The sequence below is a fragment of the Carettochelys insculpta genome, chromosome 23, assembly GCF_033958435.1.
Source record: "Carettochelys insculpta isolate YL-2023 chromosome 23, ASM3395843v1, whole genome shotgun sequence".
Lineage (NCBI taxonomy): Eukaryota > Metazoa > Chordata > Testudines > Carettochelyidae > Carettochelys > Carettochelys insculpta.
Window position 1 is genome coordinate 16105752 of NC_134159.1, and position 15904 is coordinate 16121655.

At 58.2% G+C, this 15904-nt stretch overlaps 1 protein-coding gene across 1 annotated transcript in view; it reads left to right on the forward strand.

Annotated features, from left to right (window-relative positions):
• Window positions 1-468: 468 nt before the first annotated feature.
• VWA1 (von Willebrand factor A domain containing 1) overlaps window positions 469-15904 on the forward strand; it is a 32523-nt gene continuing 17087 nt past the window's right edge. Inside the window, exons 1-2 of the mRNA XM_074975902.1 lie at window positions 469-853; window positions 14312-14875. Of these exons, the coding sequence (XP_074832003.1) occupies window positions 781-853; window positions 14312-14875 (637 nt within the window). The 5' untranslated portion in view covers window positions 469-780. The remainder of the gene's footprint in view (window positions 854-14311; window positions 14876-15904) is intronic.

The following is a 15904-nucleotide window of genomic DNA, read 5'->3' on the forward strand; positions in this document are numbered from 1 at the left end:
ACACCTCCCTTTGCGAGTGCAGGGAGGAACTCTTCTATACCCACTCCCACAAAGTGGCTCAACTCCTGCTTAGCTTCACCCAGGCCTGGGCCTAGAGCTGAGCCGGTCCCCACCTGCCTTGCGGGATAGAGACTCAGAGATGGGGAGGGAGCAGCTGTCCAGCCACAAGGGGGAGCTCAGCCTCATGCCCTGCCCGCGCTCCGCCCCAGAGGTGGCTGCACTTTGGCGCCCCTGCTGGTGCCCGGGAGAGTTGCAGAGGCCTGCGCTTGCAGAGCCGCGCTTTGGGATCTGGGGCGAGCCAGGCGGGCAGAACAGAGGAGCACTAAGACCGGAGGGAATCTCTGTCCCGCCTGCTCCCCGGGGACGGGTCAATATCCCCAGGGAAGGGCGGGGGAGAGATGCCCCTTTCCCTCGGGGAGAGCGGCCCGGGCGTGGCGGTTCTGCTGGGCTGGGCGCGGTGCCAGTACGTGCAAGGACCACGCTGAGCCCCCCGGCTGCGGGGCCAGCCCAGCTGCCGCCAAACCCCGCCTGCAACCCCGTCCCGGCTCCGGAGCGCAGCAGCCGGCCCGGCCCCTCCTGCCGGGGAGGGCTCGGCCCGTGGGAAGGGAGGGGACTTGTCTCCAGGAGCCGGAGTCCGCCCGAGCTCCGCAGAGCCTCTCCGGAGCCGGCAGGGAGGGGACCTGGGCGCTGCGGGCCCCTTCCCATGGAATATGCCTGATCCCCCGCCGCGCCTCCGCCTTGCCAGCTCCGCGCTCCGGGGACCGAGGGAGGTCGCTGGCCATGTCCGCCCGGACGGCGCTGCAGCTGGCTCTGTGGCTGCAGGTTGCTCTGGGGCAGAGCATAGCTAAGAAAGGTGAGTGCGTGCCGGCGTGCGCCCCTGCCCCTGCCCCGGAATGACGGGGGACGGGGCAAACTGCCTAACTACTACCCCCCCCCCGGAGAAACCTGGACTGTCTAATTACTCGCTTATGCAAATGACCTGAAATTGGCCGGGAAAGTGCAGCTCTTAGAGGGCTGATCCTGGGTGACCAGACACCGGTCACTGCTCAGCGGAGCAATCCGCGCAATGGAAGCAGGGTAGATAATCTCAGGGGGGGCAGCCCCCCGCCCAGCGCACAGAAACCCCAGTCCTGTACCCCTTAAAGAATAACTATTTAATTGATCGGGTCTTGAGCTTTCCTGGGTGAGACCTAGCTAGATTCCCCGTTAGTCGGTAGCTTCGCAAAAAAGCAAGAGGTCCCGTAGCACCTTAAAGACTCACAGATTTATAAATTAGGTCATGGAAAGACCTTTGCGGGTAAATCCCCCATTTCAGGGTCTTCCCCAGGAAAGCTCATGACCTGATAAATAAATGTGTGAGTCTTTAAGGTGCCACGGGACTGCTCGGTTTTAATGCCAGGTGCTACCTCTGCCCTGAATCATGGGGGTTTAACAACTCCGTTCCCGCTCCCCACACGCACTTGACATGTTTTCCCTCTGTCCTTGTGTTGTGTGAAAGACCCATCGCAGACAACCGGGGAAACTGACAGAGTGAAACTGACAACAAGTAAAGAGCTGCCACAAATAAACACGCTGGAGCATTAGGGGCTCTCTAACCGCTTGAGACAGTCGTGGACTGAAAAAAGGTTTTCAGGCAGAGGCATATTTCACTTGGCAGGGCCGGGTTAATTCTTCATTTGTTTAGAGGGAGGAAAAGTTCTTGGCTTTGAATGTTATAAGAACAGTAGTTGCAGGTGGATTTTCACTGGGGCAGTAGGCGGACAGTCACACCTGCCCTATACAACGGTGTAAGAGGAGATGTGAACGTTCAGTCAGGTCCCCATACTAAACTCTCAGCCTATCTGGCTAGCGCAGTTGTCCAGGGATTACAGGAGAGCTGGGTGGGAAACAGGGTTCCTTCTAATTATTTCCATATGTGTGCAGAATAGATTTTACTATGTGCACTGAGGCATGAGCTGCTGTGCACCACTAGAAGAAAGACGCTGCTGGCTATGGGCACTCTGCAAATCAACTGGGCGACACCTGAATCTCTCCTGGGGGACCACGCAAGCACTCAGCTTCCAGGGAACACTGGTGGGGAATAATTTTCTGATCTTGGGTTAAACGTTGGTGGGTCCAAAAATGTTCCTGCCCCAAATCAGAACAAAAGGTCAAAATCTTGAACGCTTCCATGAGCTCACAATCCAGAATAAAAAAAATTATGTTGGGGCCATCTGAGCATTTCATATTGATCATTTTGAAACATTTCCTTGTGACCATGGCTCTTGCAGGTGTGTTTAACTAGAATTAGCTTATATCAGGAAACAAAAAGGGATCTTGTGCCCAAAGGAGGGGGGTTTTTTTAATAGTGAAAAATGTCGGTCTTGAAACATCTTCCTACGCATTTTTGAAAATGAGAAATTGGTCGGAACGGACCCTTGTCCACAAATGTGTTCCAGTGTTGAGAAACTGGGGGCTTGTGACCACCCCCTTCTGTCAAAAAATTCCTGACCAGCTGTAGTTAGAAGCCTTAAGGGGCTCGATTCTGCCACTTTTGCTCAACTTGAGTAGATCCTTGCTGGCCTAGAAGACTCCTGGTAGCAGTTGGACGGTCCATCACCCACCTATACCCCTGCCAAAATTGTAATTGCTAACGAGGTGCCCTGATATGCCCCCTTCATGCCCCTCTGGGTGGCCTTCCCTGCACCCCACTTTCCCTCCTGGTGCCAGGTGGCCCTGCTTGCAGTTGACTTCAACAGGACATCTTGCAGTGCGAAGTACTTCTGGAGGCTAGGTTGTAGAAATCTGGCCCAATATAGCTGACCAAGCCAGCTTGTGGTGTCCTGACAGGCAGCAATGCATCAGTGCGTTTGTTGCTGTGCCAGCATTTTCCAATACCCACACAAGCAGAAACGGTTATTCTCGTTTATTTAACCTGTCCTGGTAATGTACTTGGCATGGCTGCAGGCAGGCTGCAAAGAAAGACATTGCCTTGAGGAGGAAATTTCAGGAGCAAACCTAGGAGTGTGGCTGAATAGAAGCAAAGTTCTGCAAGTTGCAATCTGTTTGTGTTAGTTTTACAACACTCCAGCAAAATGCTGTGGCCTCTTTTGAGATTATTTTCCAACTCAGGCAGCTTTATAGCTCCCAGGCAGGGCTCAGGTGAGGTGACTCTAACATTTTGAATAAAGTGCGCTGGAGAAAACCAGCTGCTTGTGCGTTGGATGGGCTGCTGTGTGTGGTGTAGTTTGATTTAGCACAGTGTGTGTTGGGCTGACCAGGCGGGACTGAGGGAGTAAGTGAAAGACAGAAAGTGGGTCCATATGTCACTGGTTCTTCCAAGGACTCACACTTAGCACTTGTGTGTGGCTATTGTCAATTGCCGGGATGGTATTGGGTAATCAGTGGCATTTCTGAGCTCTCAGGAATGACAGTGGCATTAATTCAACAGCCATCATCATCCGAGAGCTGCAGCTAGCAGGGGAGTGCATCGCCGGCAGCAGGAGCCTCAAGCTTACAGCCAGAGTCTTGCCTCCGTTGCACCCGTGCCAATCCAGAGTTTCACCTCGTTCCTTTGGGTGTAAGCGAGTTCAGCAACAGCTGCTTAGTCTGGATTTACACAGGCAGCAATCCAAATCCAGAAAGGAGAACGTTTGGAGCCCTGATTTGTACTGTAGGCTGCCATTTGCTCCCACGCAACCCCCTTGAGCCGTAGTTGCATTTTGCGCCAGCGTTGTGATTCACCCCAGGGCAACGCATGACAGGGTGCAGCACTTTGGGGTTGCCAGCTTTCTCTGGGCTGTTATGCTGCCTTGATCACATAGATCCGTCAATGACTGTGAAGTCAGGAAATGGCAGCCGAGGCTCGGGCTGAATGTGGGGTTTAGTGGCAATTTTTTAACACAAAGTCCTAGAGGAAAGTGGTGCTGGGCTGGGGTAAAAAACCCCCGACGTTCCAAGCTGCTGCTGCCAGTCCTGCTCACGTCACCCACTGTGTCATGGTGGGGGCATCGTCGTAAGGTTATTGCCTGGACACAGTGAAGTGCAGCTTCTTCACGGGACAGAGACCTGGCCATTTTATGTAGCTAGCTCAGGGGGCGGGTGGAAGGCATGTGCAGGTGGTACTGGAGAGCTGGGGTGCATAGTGGATGAAATTTGACCCCAAAGCCTGAGCACAGGCACTATGCACGGGATGAGGAAGGGAGTGAAGGGCACCAACTCAACCCATGTGGCAGCTAGGCCAGGAGGCCTCTGTCCTTTCATGTACATTTTGCACAGGGTCCCACCCGCTCCACAAGGAACTGCATGGTGCAGAGAAACCCCAGGAAGGCCGGGGTCGCTTGGGTCATATTTCCAAGCTTTCCTCCATTACCATAAGGGCTTGAAACGTTGTTGTTGTTGTTGTTGTTATTATTGGAAGCGGAGGTTCGCTCCTAATCACAGGACTCCTGGAGCTGGGGCTTTGTGCAAAGCACCAACTGTGGCAAGACAATCATGACCTGTGGCAACATTGCTGTTGCCTTACAAGCAGCTCAGCTGAAGAGCTCTTTGTCAATTTCTGACCTGTATTTGGTCTGCCCTGACAACTGCTGGCTTGCCCTGTGGGGTGGGTTTAGCCTTTAACTTGTGTGAACATCCCTGGTTTGGAAGGATTACTGCTTTGCTCCACACCCTCTAGCTCCCGGGCAGTTTGGTCTCCACAGCTGTCCCTACCAACGCGCAAAATACGCAGCCGTGTAGGGCACTAGGGAATTTGGGGCATCAAATTGCCTCAAATTTTGTGTCGCCCTCGGCAACCGTGCGCTGTGTATGGAGCATTGGGGCAGCACAGCCAGACCCCTCCCACTAGCAGTCCCCCGGCCCGCTGCGCCCAGCAGGACGGTCCCTGGAAGGGCGTGAGGCCTGGGACGTCCTCACTGCTCTGCTCTGCCCCATGCCGCTGGGGAGTGCAGCTTGGAGGACCAGTGAGGGGCCTGGCGCTGCCAGCAGGGGGCAGTGTTGCTCCTGCACTCACCGTTGGGGAGGGGCAGGTGGGGAGCCAAGCGCCCCAGCTCCAGCCTGCTCCATTACCCATCTCCCAGCCTCGTTGCCACCAGTGAAGGGGGGGGCAGTTCCTCTCCTTCCTCCAAGCCCCCTGCCCATGAGCGATGCACCTGGGGGCAAGCCCGATCCTTGCTGCCTCCCTTCCTTGCTCTTGGCACCCGTAGCTCCAGGCATGTCCCCCCCACAGTCCTTGAGCACAGCACCCCCTGTGGTGGGGTGAAGAACCAGCTGGGGAAGGTGGGTCCCAGCCCCACCCCTTCCAGCATGAGGCCACGCCCCCATGAAGCCAAGCTCAGCCCCCACCCATCCATCCTAACCCGGCCAGCACAGAGTACAGAGCCTGGCTGCGTCATCAGCTCCTTCAGATGGTGCTGGGCCTTTTCTGTGGAGCAAAACAGTCAGGGGGCAGGGGAGTGAGAGCAGAGCTGGAGGCTGAGGCCTAATTAAGAGACTGGTGACTGATGCCTCTTGGCTCCTGACTTCTTTGCATTCCTCCTACCAGCTCTGAGTTGCCTATAAATCGAGCAGCACAGGGCGCAGGAGGGCTCAGAGGGAGGGGCGCCGGGGCCGGCGCCGGCCTTTGGTAGCACGGTTCAGGCAGGAGGGAAGCTTTGGCTGCCTACCTTCCCCCAGAGAAAGCCAAGCAACTCGACGGGCCGGTGATGGCTTTGTGAGCGCCGGGCTGGTCACCTCCGATCATGCAGCCCCCAGGTGGGGAACCTTCCTTGGGTCAGGGGCTGCAGACCCATAGACGACAATCAGCCAGGGGTCAGCGTGGGAGAAGCCAAAAAAAAACCAAACCTCACTGACTGGCAAAAAACCAGTCCCCTGCCAGACCAGACCAGACCAGAGCTGGGGGCAGGGCTAGTAGATTTGGGGGCCAAAAATGAGGGGTTCAGTGTGGTAGGAGGCAGCCGGGAAGTGGGCTTGGGGCGTGGGGTCTGGGAGGGAGCAGGGGCAGGTTGGATGCTGGGGAGGGGAGCCCCGAGCCTTGACGGCTGCATCCAGCCAAGCCAGGTTCTGGCTCCAGACTGCAGACTTGGGGTTCCCCGCCTCGGTGCGGCGGTTACCTGGCTTGGCTGTGCGCATATGGCAGTACAGACAGGTCCCTGAGTGGGGCAGACAGGCTGCATGGCCCAGCAATCTAGTGGCTCTGCCCTTTGTTTCCATAGACCCAGGTCCCCGGGCAGCCGGGGGTCCCCAGGGAGGAGAGTTTCCCATAGATTGTCCCGGGGAGGCCGTTTTCTGCCTGAGAATAAGGGGCAATGTGCTCAGCAGTGGTGGGGCAGAGGTGGCTGCCGTGCGCTGAGGCCAGCAGTAGATGAGGATACGGTGTGCCCAGACTGCAGCTGTTTCTGTGAACTCTCCTGAAGCTTCCAAGAAAACAGCGGTGGGTTTAGGGAACGTGGGGTGCGCGTGTTTGTCACTGGGCTGGAGAGGTTCCTTGTCTGAAAGGTCCCACTGGAGGTGAGAAATCTCCATTTTCCTTCTCGCCAGAGGGCCAAGCTTGGAGGGTTAATTACCCTTCGGCTTTGCCTGGCGCAGGGCGTGATTGCAAAGCACCCCCGGATTGGTCAGCTGTTGGAATGCCAAGGTGCCCTCTTCCATCACTGATTTAAAGGGGAGGGAAGAACTGGAACAATTACAAGGAATTAAAGAAGAAAATGCAAAGGCATTCTTCTGCCTTCTAGCCTGTTGTACTCCTGGCTGGTGCGGCGTGTGATGCAGCTGGAGGCTAGTGACAGCTGTGAACAGAAACAGAGGTGGGGATGGGGGGGAGTGGTCCCTGTAACCTGAATGCTTGGACAGCCACCCAGGAGAGATTCAGGTGCTGCCCAGCTGATTAGTAGAGTGCCCACAGGGGGCAGCATGTGCTTCTCCTGGTGGTGCACATCCACAGCTGCCTGGGTGCACATAACAAAATTTATTCTGCACATTGATGTTAAAAATTGGAAGGAACGCTGGTGATGGCACAGCCATCCCTTTGCCAGAGTCCCCCTCGGCTGCCATCTTGCTGGCACATTGTGTGGAGAGGCCAGGTGTGAATGGGCCATGGAGAGTAGATTTCCCCTTTCGCCCTCTGAGCTGAGGTTAAGATTGAGGCATGTGCTACCACTGCCCAGGCTGTGCCAGTTGGTAAATAAATAACAGACTCCCCTGCTGGTTGTTGGCCCGATACCTGTTATGGGCGCTCCTGGGGCGATCAGGCAGTGAGGCCCAGTGAGCTACAGCTCAACACTTGCCCCCGAGACCTGATGGGTGACCTCAGGAAAGTCTCTGTCTCAGTTTCCCCACCTGTAACATGGAGCCAATCGTGCTTACCGAGCTGGGGAGTGCTTGGGCATCTCTGGATGGGAGGAGCTGTAGCAGAGCCAGGCATTATAATAAATTATTGCCCTGCTGCAGGTCTGCCCCCAACTCTTGAAGTTAAAAATGTGTTAAAATGTCACAGAAACAAACCAGCTCTGCGAACAGGTCTGTCACGCGGTGGTGCCGGTCGGTGCTTGCTCTGCATCCGGTTGGGATGGACGTAGGCTTTGCCAAGGCTGCTTCTGGGCGGCTCTCAAATAGGTGCCACCTCTGGCTTGGATGCTGCCCCTTGTTGGCTGAGATGGTAATGAGGAAGGAGCAGGTGACTTCTGCTGCTGGGAAGTGGTGTCCTGGAGGGGCTGCGCCCTCCCTTCCCCAGCCCGCCACCCGTGAGGCAGGTTCATTAGCTAGTTGCTGCTGGAGCTGAGTGCTGCTTCCCAATGATGACGTGCAAACGGCAGGCGGGCCCTGGTGTGCCTTTGGCGGTTGCAGCTGCAGGTGTCTCGATTGCAGAGGTAACAAACCATCCGGCCTCCACTTCCCACCACCCCCACAGCCCCCTCAGCCAGCGCACTGGCCCATGCACTAGTGGTGCTCACGGGCACAAATTTTCACTTGTACAAGTACAACTTGTGCTCACCTGCCCAAGTTCTGACACTCCTGAGACACCAGCCCCAATGTGCATGGGACCCCCCGACACCTACTGGCCCAAGCACAGGCGGGGCCCTGACACTGGACACGCTCTGCAGCCCCCTTACACATGCACACTCTGCGACACCTGCTGGCTTTGCACACTCACACTCCAACACACGTACCTCCAGCCCCTACGGGCACAATGGCTGGGGCTAGCGTCAGGTGGAGTTTCTGCCTCCTTGTTACTTAGCGTGACCTGAGGGCTCAGGTCCCTCGTTCCCCTTGGCCTGACTGTGGGGACTGGATAATTCCTGGAAGGGCGAAGACACTTGGCTGCTCCCCGCAGACGAATCCTCAGGAGACAGGCAGAAGCCCGCCCAGCGTGGGAGAGCAATGCCAGCCTCTCCGAGCATGTGCCTCGCTGCAGCAGCACGTCCCAGGGAAGCGGCAAAGCAGAGCATGCTAATGCAGGGGTTAAACATAGGGCAGAATGCAGCCAGGGCTGGGCCCAGGCAGGGGAGCAGGTCCAAAGGGCTCCCAAGTTTGGGCCCACACACCAGGTCCCGTAACACAAGAACGAGGGGCCAGCAAATGAAATGAACAGGCAGCTGGTTTAAAACCAACAAAAGGAAGTTCTTCCTGCCGCGCATGGTCGGCCTGTGGAACTCCTCGCCGGAGGGGGTGTGGAGACCAGGACTTTAACAGGCTTCAGAAAAGAACGAGATCCATTCCTGGAGGTTTGGTCCATCGATCGGCTATTAGCCAGGCTGGAGAGGGATACGGTGTCCCTCGCCTCTATTTGCCAGAGAGCTGGGAATGGGCTTAAGGGATGGAGCACTGTTCACTCCCTCCCTGGCATTGGCCACTGCTGGAAGACAGGACCCTGGGCTAGGTGGACCCAGTGCGGCCGTCCTTTGGTGTCTGTGCCCTCGCTTTACTGCCGGGAAGGCTCTCTGCAGGGAGCAGAGACTCAGGACACAGCACTAGGATGAGTTGGTTATGCTGAAGGGAGAGAATCCCCCAGCGTTCTGCGTGCTCCTCCTTGTGGAGCTCTGTCACACTGTGTCCTGCCCCTGGCCTTGGAGAGCTGGGTGGGCCCAGGTTTAGCTGCAGATCAACAGTAAAGGGAATGCACCTTGCAGGAGAACCCAATGTCCAGAAAGGGTCCTCGTCCTGAGCCAGTCTAGCTCAGAGCCGGGGTGGACATGAAACCAGCATCCATGGGCCAGGGACTGAGCTGCCCAAAGAGCTTTTGAAACATCAGAGACGTCCAGGCTAGGCAAGGCCAAGGCAGGCCTGGGCCCTCACCCTGCAGATTGTTCCCCGGCGACGCCTTTGCTAGGGTGTCGTCACAAGGGTGTTCCCACTGCATGCAGAGTGCCCACTTGGGACTGGAGGGGACCAGCGGGGCCGAGTTCAGCCGCTCCTGCTTCCAGAGCATCCCCGGCCCCTGGGCGACAGGAGACTCCTCACAAGCCGTCAGCAGCAGAGGAGTCTGAGACACAGATGAGCAGTTCTGGATCCGTGCAGGGAAGACGGACGCACAGAGACTCGCGCGTTGCAGCATTGTCTAATCTTGCTTTCGATGGCCTGCGTCGCGTGGGAATTCCTTCCAGCCCTTTCCTGCAGAGAAAGAAATTTCACCATCAGGAAGTTTTAAGTTGTCCCGCCTCCCATCCTGTCCCTCTGCTTGCACCCCACCCCTCAGAGTCCTTAGCCAGACCAGGAGCCTCCTTCCTCTCCCTTCGCCCAGTCCCCTGGGCTGCCCGGTGCCTGCTCCTGGATCCCTCCCTGCAGCCGCTCAGGGAGGGAGGAGTACGTACGTGCCTGCCTCAGGCAGTTCTTTCATGGGAAGGTTCCCACTCGCCTGTCTCCTGCCTTGTGGTTTGGTTTGGCTCTGCTCGTCCCTGCTCCTCACCGCTTCTGGCTGCGCCAGGATTTTCTGTGGGCCTGGGCTCTCACCCACCTCGTGGGAATGGCTCCCAGGGCTCTCAAAGCTGGGGAGCATTGCTAGCCTGAGCCCATTCCCATCCCGCCCCCCACCACTTCCATGCCTGGGCTCCCACTCGGCCTGCTTTGCTCTTCCTGGCACTGTTCCCTTCACACCTCTTCCCCAGCACCAAGTCCCTGACTTACACCCTCTGGTCTGCCAGTGCCTCTCCACCCTGCCCTGCTGCTGGATGCCTGGTGGGGGGGGCCACCCAGAGGGCTGAGGAGGTCTCCAGAGGCACCTCATTTAGCAAGTACAATTTTGGCAGGGGCGTAGGGAGGCAGGGCACCTCTGAGTGCCACCACGAGTCACCTATGCCTGCAGCGTGCCCTGACATTCTAGTCTTGGGGTCCCCCTGCTGACTGGAAGCACCCCCTGCTCTTGCAGTGAACCTCCTCCCCTGCACATCGGTTTCCTAACCAGGTCAATGCCCAGTTTAGCATTGTCAGCTGTCATGCTCCCTTCACAAATCTTGCCCTATTAGGTTTTTTTTTTTTTAAAGCTCCAGCTCCTGGAGTCCTGTGATTCCATGAGAATCAGTGCTCCCTCTAAGCTGAGTGCTTGGGCAGCCACCCAGGAGAGATTCAAGAGCTGCCCAGCTGATGGGCAGAGCGTCCCCAGCCACCCACAGGGGGCAATTTCTGTTTCTATCGGTCCGCACTTGCCTGCGGTGCACATAAAACGTATGCCACTCTGGCATGGAAAAAAAGTAGAGGGAACCTGAGGAGAATCCTGGCTTCCATTTGTGGAGCAAGCAGGGAGGGTGGGGGTGGGGCTGAATATGTGATATTCCTACCCCATCTCGCCCCTCCAGGCTCAAAACCATGGAAGACAATAAAAAGAATGGAACCCTTTTTTAAAAACCTCTCCTACTCGCTAAGCCAGCCTCCCAGCTTTGGAGGCCTGGCTGTGGCTCTCTGAACTCCTGGGGCTGCCCGCACTGCTAGGGACTGGCCTGTGGTTACTCTCCCTGGGCAGTGACTCTGCCTGTTTCTTACCAGCTGTTTGCTGCTGGTTCTGGACCTCGGCTAAGACGTAGGTCTGGCTGGCACGGGTGTTTCACAGCCTCCAGGGTCCAGCCAGCTGGGAACGCAGCGCGCTCAGGAAGAGCTAGAACACGTCCAGCCGCTGGCAGTGTGTGAGATCAGGCCAGGAAATGGCCTGCCTGCTGTGCAGCAGCCACGTGTGGGAGCAAACTGATGTTGCATCGCTAAGGCAGAGAGCCGGAGGTCAGCCACTAGGATGCCTGGATTTGATTTCTGGCACTGCCCCGTTTTGCAGCTGGGTATGTGGCAGCCCCTCCCTGTGCCCCCAGCTGTAAAGTGGGTGAGCGCTATAGAAAAGTGCTTGGAGACCCCTGGAGGCTGAGGAGCCGAAGTTACCACCTTGCCCGGGGCGTACCCCGCCGCGCCCCTGTCGCACGGCTGCAGAACAGCTCTGGCATGGACGGAACGCTCCCCTGGTCTCCAGGTGCCTGGCACAGGACACACGGATGTAGCCCATCTTGTTGGCTCACTGCCCGCTCACGAGAAGGGTGGGGCCTGGGCCGCGGCAGTGAGGTCCCCAGCAGCTTCCCCTCCACACACCCGCTGGCTGTGCTGCTCCCCTGGACATTGAGGGCTGAGCCTTCTCCCCTTTCTTGTTCCACCAGGGGCAGTGTGGCCCAATGAGTAGCACACCAGCCTGTGCTTTAGTCTCCATGATCTATCCTGGGCTATCTACAAGGGTCTCGGCGCCTCTTTCCTCTCCCCTCCTGTCTGTCTAGCTACGATACCGAGACGCAGAGATGGTCTCTCCCCATGGGCCTGCACAGCCCCTCCCTGAGGGGGGCTCCTGCGTGCTGGGGATACACCAGAAATAGGGGTTTCTCCTGCCCCCGCTCCCCGTGCGTTTCTCTGCAAAACGTGACTGTAAAAGGAACTTGGCAGGCGGTCCCTGGCAGCAGCGAAGCAGCAGCCGCAGCACAAGTCTGGCTCGTCAGCCGCCAGCGCTGCGCTGTGCCTCCCGACTCTGGCCGTCGCTGGCTGCTTGTTGCCCCGGAGGCCGTGCAGAACATGCCCGTAGAAGGACGGCGCTCCCAGAGGCCTGGCCTGACAGCAGCTCGGCCTGGGCCTTTGCCAAGAGCAGGCCGGGGAGAGGCACTCGGCTGGGCTGCCATTCCAGGGCTGCGGCTGCGGCTGCGGCTGCGGCTGCGGCTGGGTGACCCAGGGGCCTGTTTGCAGCGGCTGCCTGCTTGATTTTAACCCTTCAGCAGGAGGTGCAGGTCAGGGGAGTGGGGGCGGTCGCAACCTCTTCACACTGCGCCCTCGCTTACAGTGGTAGCTGCGAGGCCCCTTCTTCCGCTGCAGCTGGGCCCTGCGATTCTCCTCCAGCGTGAGCCAGGCTGTAAGGGGACGATTCCTTCGGGAATACCTCCCCTCCAACTTGTGACCATGCAAACCCCCTCCCAGCCCCTCCTCATCCCCCCGGGGCTGCAAACCCCCACAGTGGCTCCCTTCTGCACTCCTTGGATCAGAGCAGGAGAGGGTGAGCTGTGGGCCGCGGGCTGCACGCCACCCACTGGTGTTCCACCTGCAGCCCACAGACCCCGGGCTGCTCCCCTCCCCTGAGCGCCTCTCATGTACTGGGGCACTGGAGCCCTGCATTTCATCAGCCTCCCCCATCCCGCCCAGCACTTCCGGAGCACCGCAAATCACCCCAGTCACGCTCCATCCCTGGTCCTCCCCATCCCTCCAGAGCCAGAACTCTGCGAATCAGCTGTTTGTGGCGTTCCACCTCTGGGAGGGAGGAGCGGGTAGGTGTGGGTTCCCTGTGCACAGGAGGTGTGGGGGAGCGGGTGGCCGCAGGTGGACCCCAATAGGCTGCGGGCTGCCATGGCCCACGGAGGCGAAGGACGGCCACGCCTGCGGCCCATCCACTCTTCCTGGTTGCCCGTCCCTGGACTAGCCTCTCCATCCACTCCCATTTCTGACCTACGTGCTCCCAAACGTCTCCAGCAGGAGAACCAAACTCAGTTCTTAAGTTGTCACCCCGCGGTGTCTGTGGCCGTGTTGAAAAGTCAGAGCCTTTCCCTGTCTGTTTGCACATCTCACTGAGGCTCTGACTCGCAGGTGGGCAGTGATTTTGGACGGGGCCAGTGCAAGATTCCGTTAAGTGGCCAAAGAACACACTTTTCTGTGAAGTAGGTGTGGAGCCTGGGACACCAGTTGGGTGCAGAAGGAGTGGGGGACTGGGCGCGGGGCGAGAGAGGGAGTTTGGGTGAAGGAGGGGGCTGTGACCTTGGGCAGGGGATCGGAGTGCAGAAGGTGCTGGGGTGCCAGGTGCAGGCTCTGGCCAGGACGTGTTTGCTGAGGCTGATCCCAGCCAGCAACCCACTGGGACCCTCAGGCAGGCTCCCTTCCCACCGCATCCACAGGCTGCTCAAAGCAGCTGACTGCTGGGCCATGTGTCTCTCTGCATGCATGCCCCAGGGCATAGCTCAGGCAGCTCCCATTGGCCAGTTTCCAGCCAATGCAAGCTGTGAGGACTGTGCTGGGGGTGAGGACAGTGTGCCCTAGCAAGGGGGTGCAGCGCAGAGAGGCACCTGTCCTCAGCAGCCGGTCACTTTGTGTGGTACAAGCTGAACCTCTCTAATCTGGAACTCTCTGGTCCAGCAACATCTGTAATCCGGCATGATTTTAGTGAGCCAGACACCACTTATCATGGATGTGGCCAACTTTCCTGTGGTCCCATAAAGTTTCTTTCCAGCCACCCATCCTGGCTCCCAGTGCTCTGGGCTGTTATTTAGCTGTAATTTACCCCAAATGTCTTCTCGGAGCCCAGGAAGCAGTGGAAGTGTTGGTGATGTGCTAGACAATATTGACTACCCGTGGACCAGCAAATTCTCTGGTTTGGCACCAGTCGAGCACCAAGGGTGCCGGATTAGAGAGGTTCAATCTGTATGGGGCCGCAGCAGCTAGGGAATCTTCCTGAGAGTCCCTGTGGGCCGGATCCAGGCCATGGGCCATATTTTGCTGTAACTGCTCTGCAGAAATGAAGCTCCACAGTCAGTGGATGAGGCAGAGAATGCCGCTGTGTGGGCTGGGAGCGGGAGGTACAGCGTGGTGAAGCAACTTGCCCAGGCTGGCACTGAGAGTTCATGGCAGTGCCTGGAGAAGAACCCAGGTGTCAGGAAACGTATAAGCCAGGGCCCAACCCTGAGGTCCTCGCTCTAGTAAGTTCCCACAGGCGCCCTGCCTATGGACCTCACTGTCTGGCCAAAAACAATAAACAAATTCCCAGCTGCCAGACTCCTGTGGTGGGCGTGGGTTTGAGACCCATCCACTCAGTAACCTCCTCTCTGCCTTTCTCTGCCAGGCCTCCAGCCTTTCGTTCCGGACTCAGAAGGGGACCTGCTTTTCCTGCTGGACAGCTCGGGCAGTGTCTCCTACTACGAGTTCTCCAAAGTCAAGGAGTTCATCAGGGACCTCCTGCGACCCTTCACCTTCAGCCCCAGTGACGTCCAGACCAGCATCATCCACATCAGCACGGCGCCCACCATGGAATTCCCCTTCGACCGGTATGTGTCCACTGGGGCGGTGCAGCAGGCGATCCGGGACACGCAGCAGCTGATGGGAGACACCAACACAGGCCAAGCCCTCTCCTATGCCAAGGACAAGTTCTTCACGGACGAAGCTGGCGCCCGGCCTGACGTGCCCAAGGTGCTGGTGTGGGTGACGGATGGCTTCTCCACGGATGAGATCTCCCAGCCCATGCAGGTGCTGAAGGACATGGGGGTCACAGTCTTCATCGTCAGCACTGGGCGGGGAAACTACCTGCAGCTCTCGGCAGCAGCCAGCCAGCCTCCCGAGAAGCACCTGCACTTTGTGGATGTGGACGACCTGCCCATCATCACCAAAGAACTGAGGGACGCCATCATAGGTACGGTGTGCCTGCCGGAGAGCCGTTCGTTGGAGAGCCTGGAGGTCCCGGGTTTGATGCCCCTTCTGGGCGGGGGAGTGGGGAGGGATGAATACCAGCCAGATCCTCAGTGTGGGGATGCCCCCAAGAGTTCGGGTGCTTCTCCAAACCTTCTGTAGAGGCCACAGCCTGGCACAGCCATCTTGTGAGATTCCCAGTGTTACCACCATGTCCTCCCACTGAGGGCCCCACAAGAACTGTTCCTCAGGCCCACAAAGAATGGGGAGGGGCTGAACCAGTGGCCCCCAAACCTCTCACAGCCAGCCCCTTTGCCCCAGTCCGCACCCTAGCCTGGGGCCAGGAGCAGGGCTGTGTTCCCGGGGTGGGGAGATGGTGATATGGACAGGGAAGCCGGGGGCACAGTGGGGGCAGATCCAGTGCTCAGAACTGAGCAGCTCCCGGGGCTTAGGCTGGGGCCATGGCAGAGTGAGGCAGGGTGCCGCTCCCACCCTGCTGTGCCCCCAAAGGTTCCTCAAGGCACCCCCAGCATGGAGACCACTGCTCCATTTCAGGACAATGGGCTGAGCTCAGGCGGCCAGACCTCGCAGCACGGTTCGCTCCCATTTTGTCCGTCCATGTGCGGAGTAACTTTTGTGTGGTGCGCCGAGGCATCTGGGGATGTGCACCACCACTAGAAACACAGGCTGCCGGCTCTGCTAGTCAGCTGGGCAGCACCTGGACCTCTCCTGGGCGGCCGCCCAAGCGCTCGGCTCACAGGGGACGCTGGTTTGCAGAGCCTGTGAGAACGCGAAATTGCGGGTCAGCTCGTATGTGGCCCTCGCTCGCTGGCACAGCTGTGGCACAGCCACCTCCGCATCGCAAGCAGATAGTTGCTGAGGGGCACAGGAGGGCACTGCGCCTGGATGGGCTCAGCAGCAGCCGCCATTGACTCTGGAGCCTCCTCATCGTAAGCCAGGGGCCTCCCCGGCCGGAGGTAAAAGATCTGGCTCTGCTGGTCTAGGCTGTAGCAGGATCCTCAGTGTGTGTCCC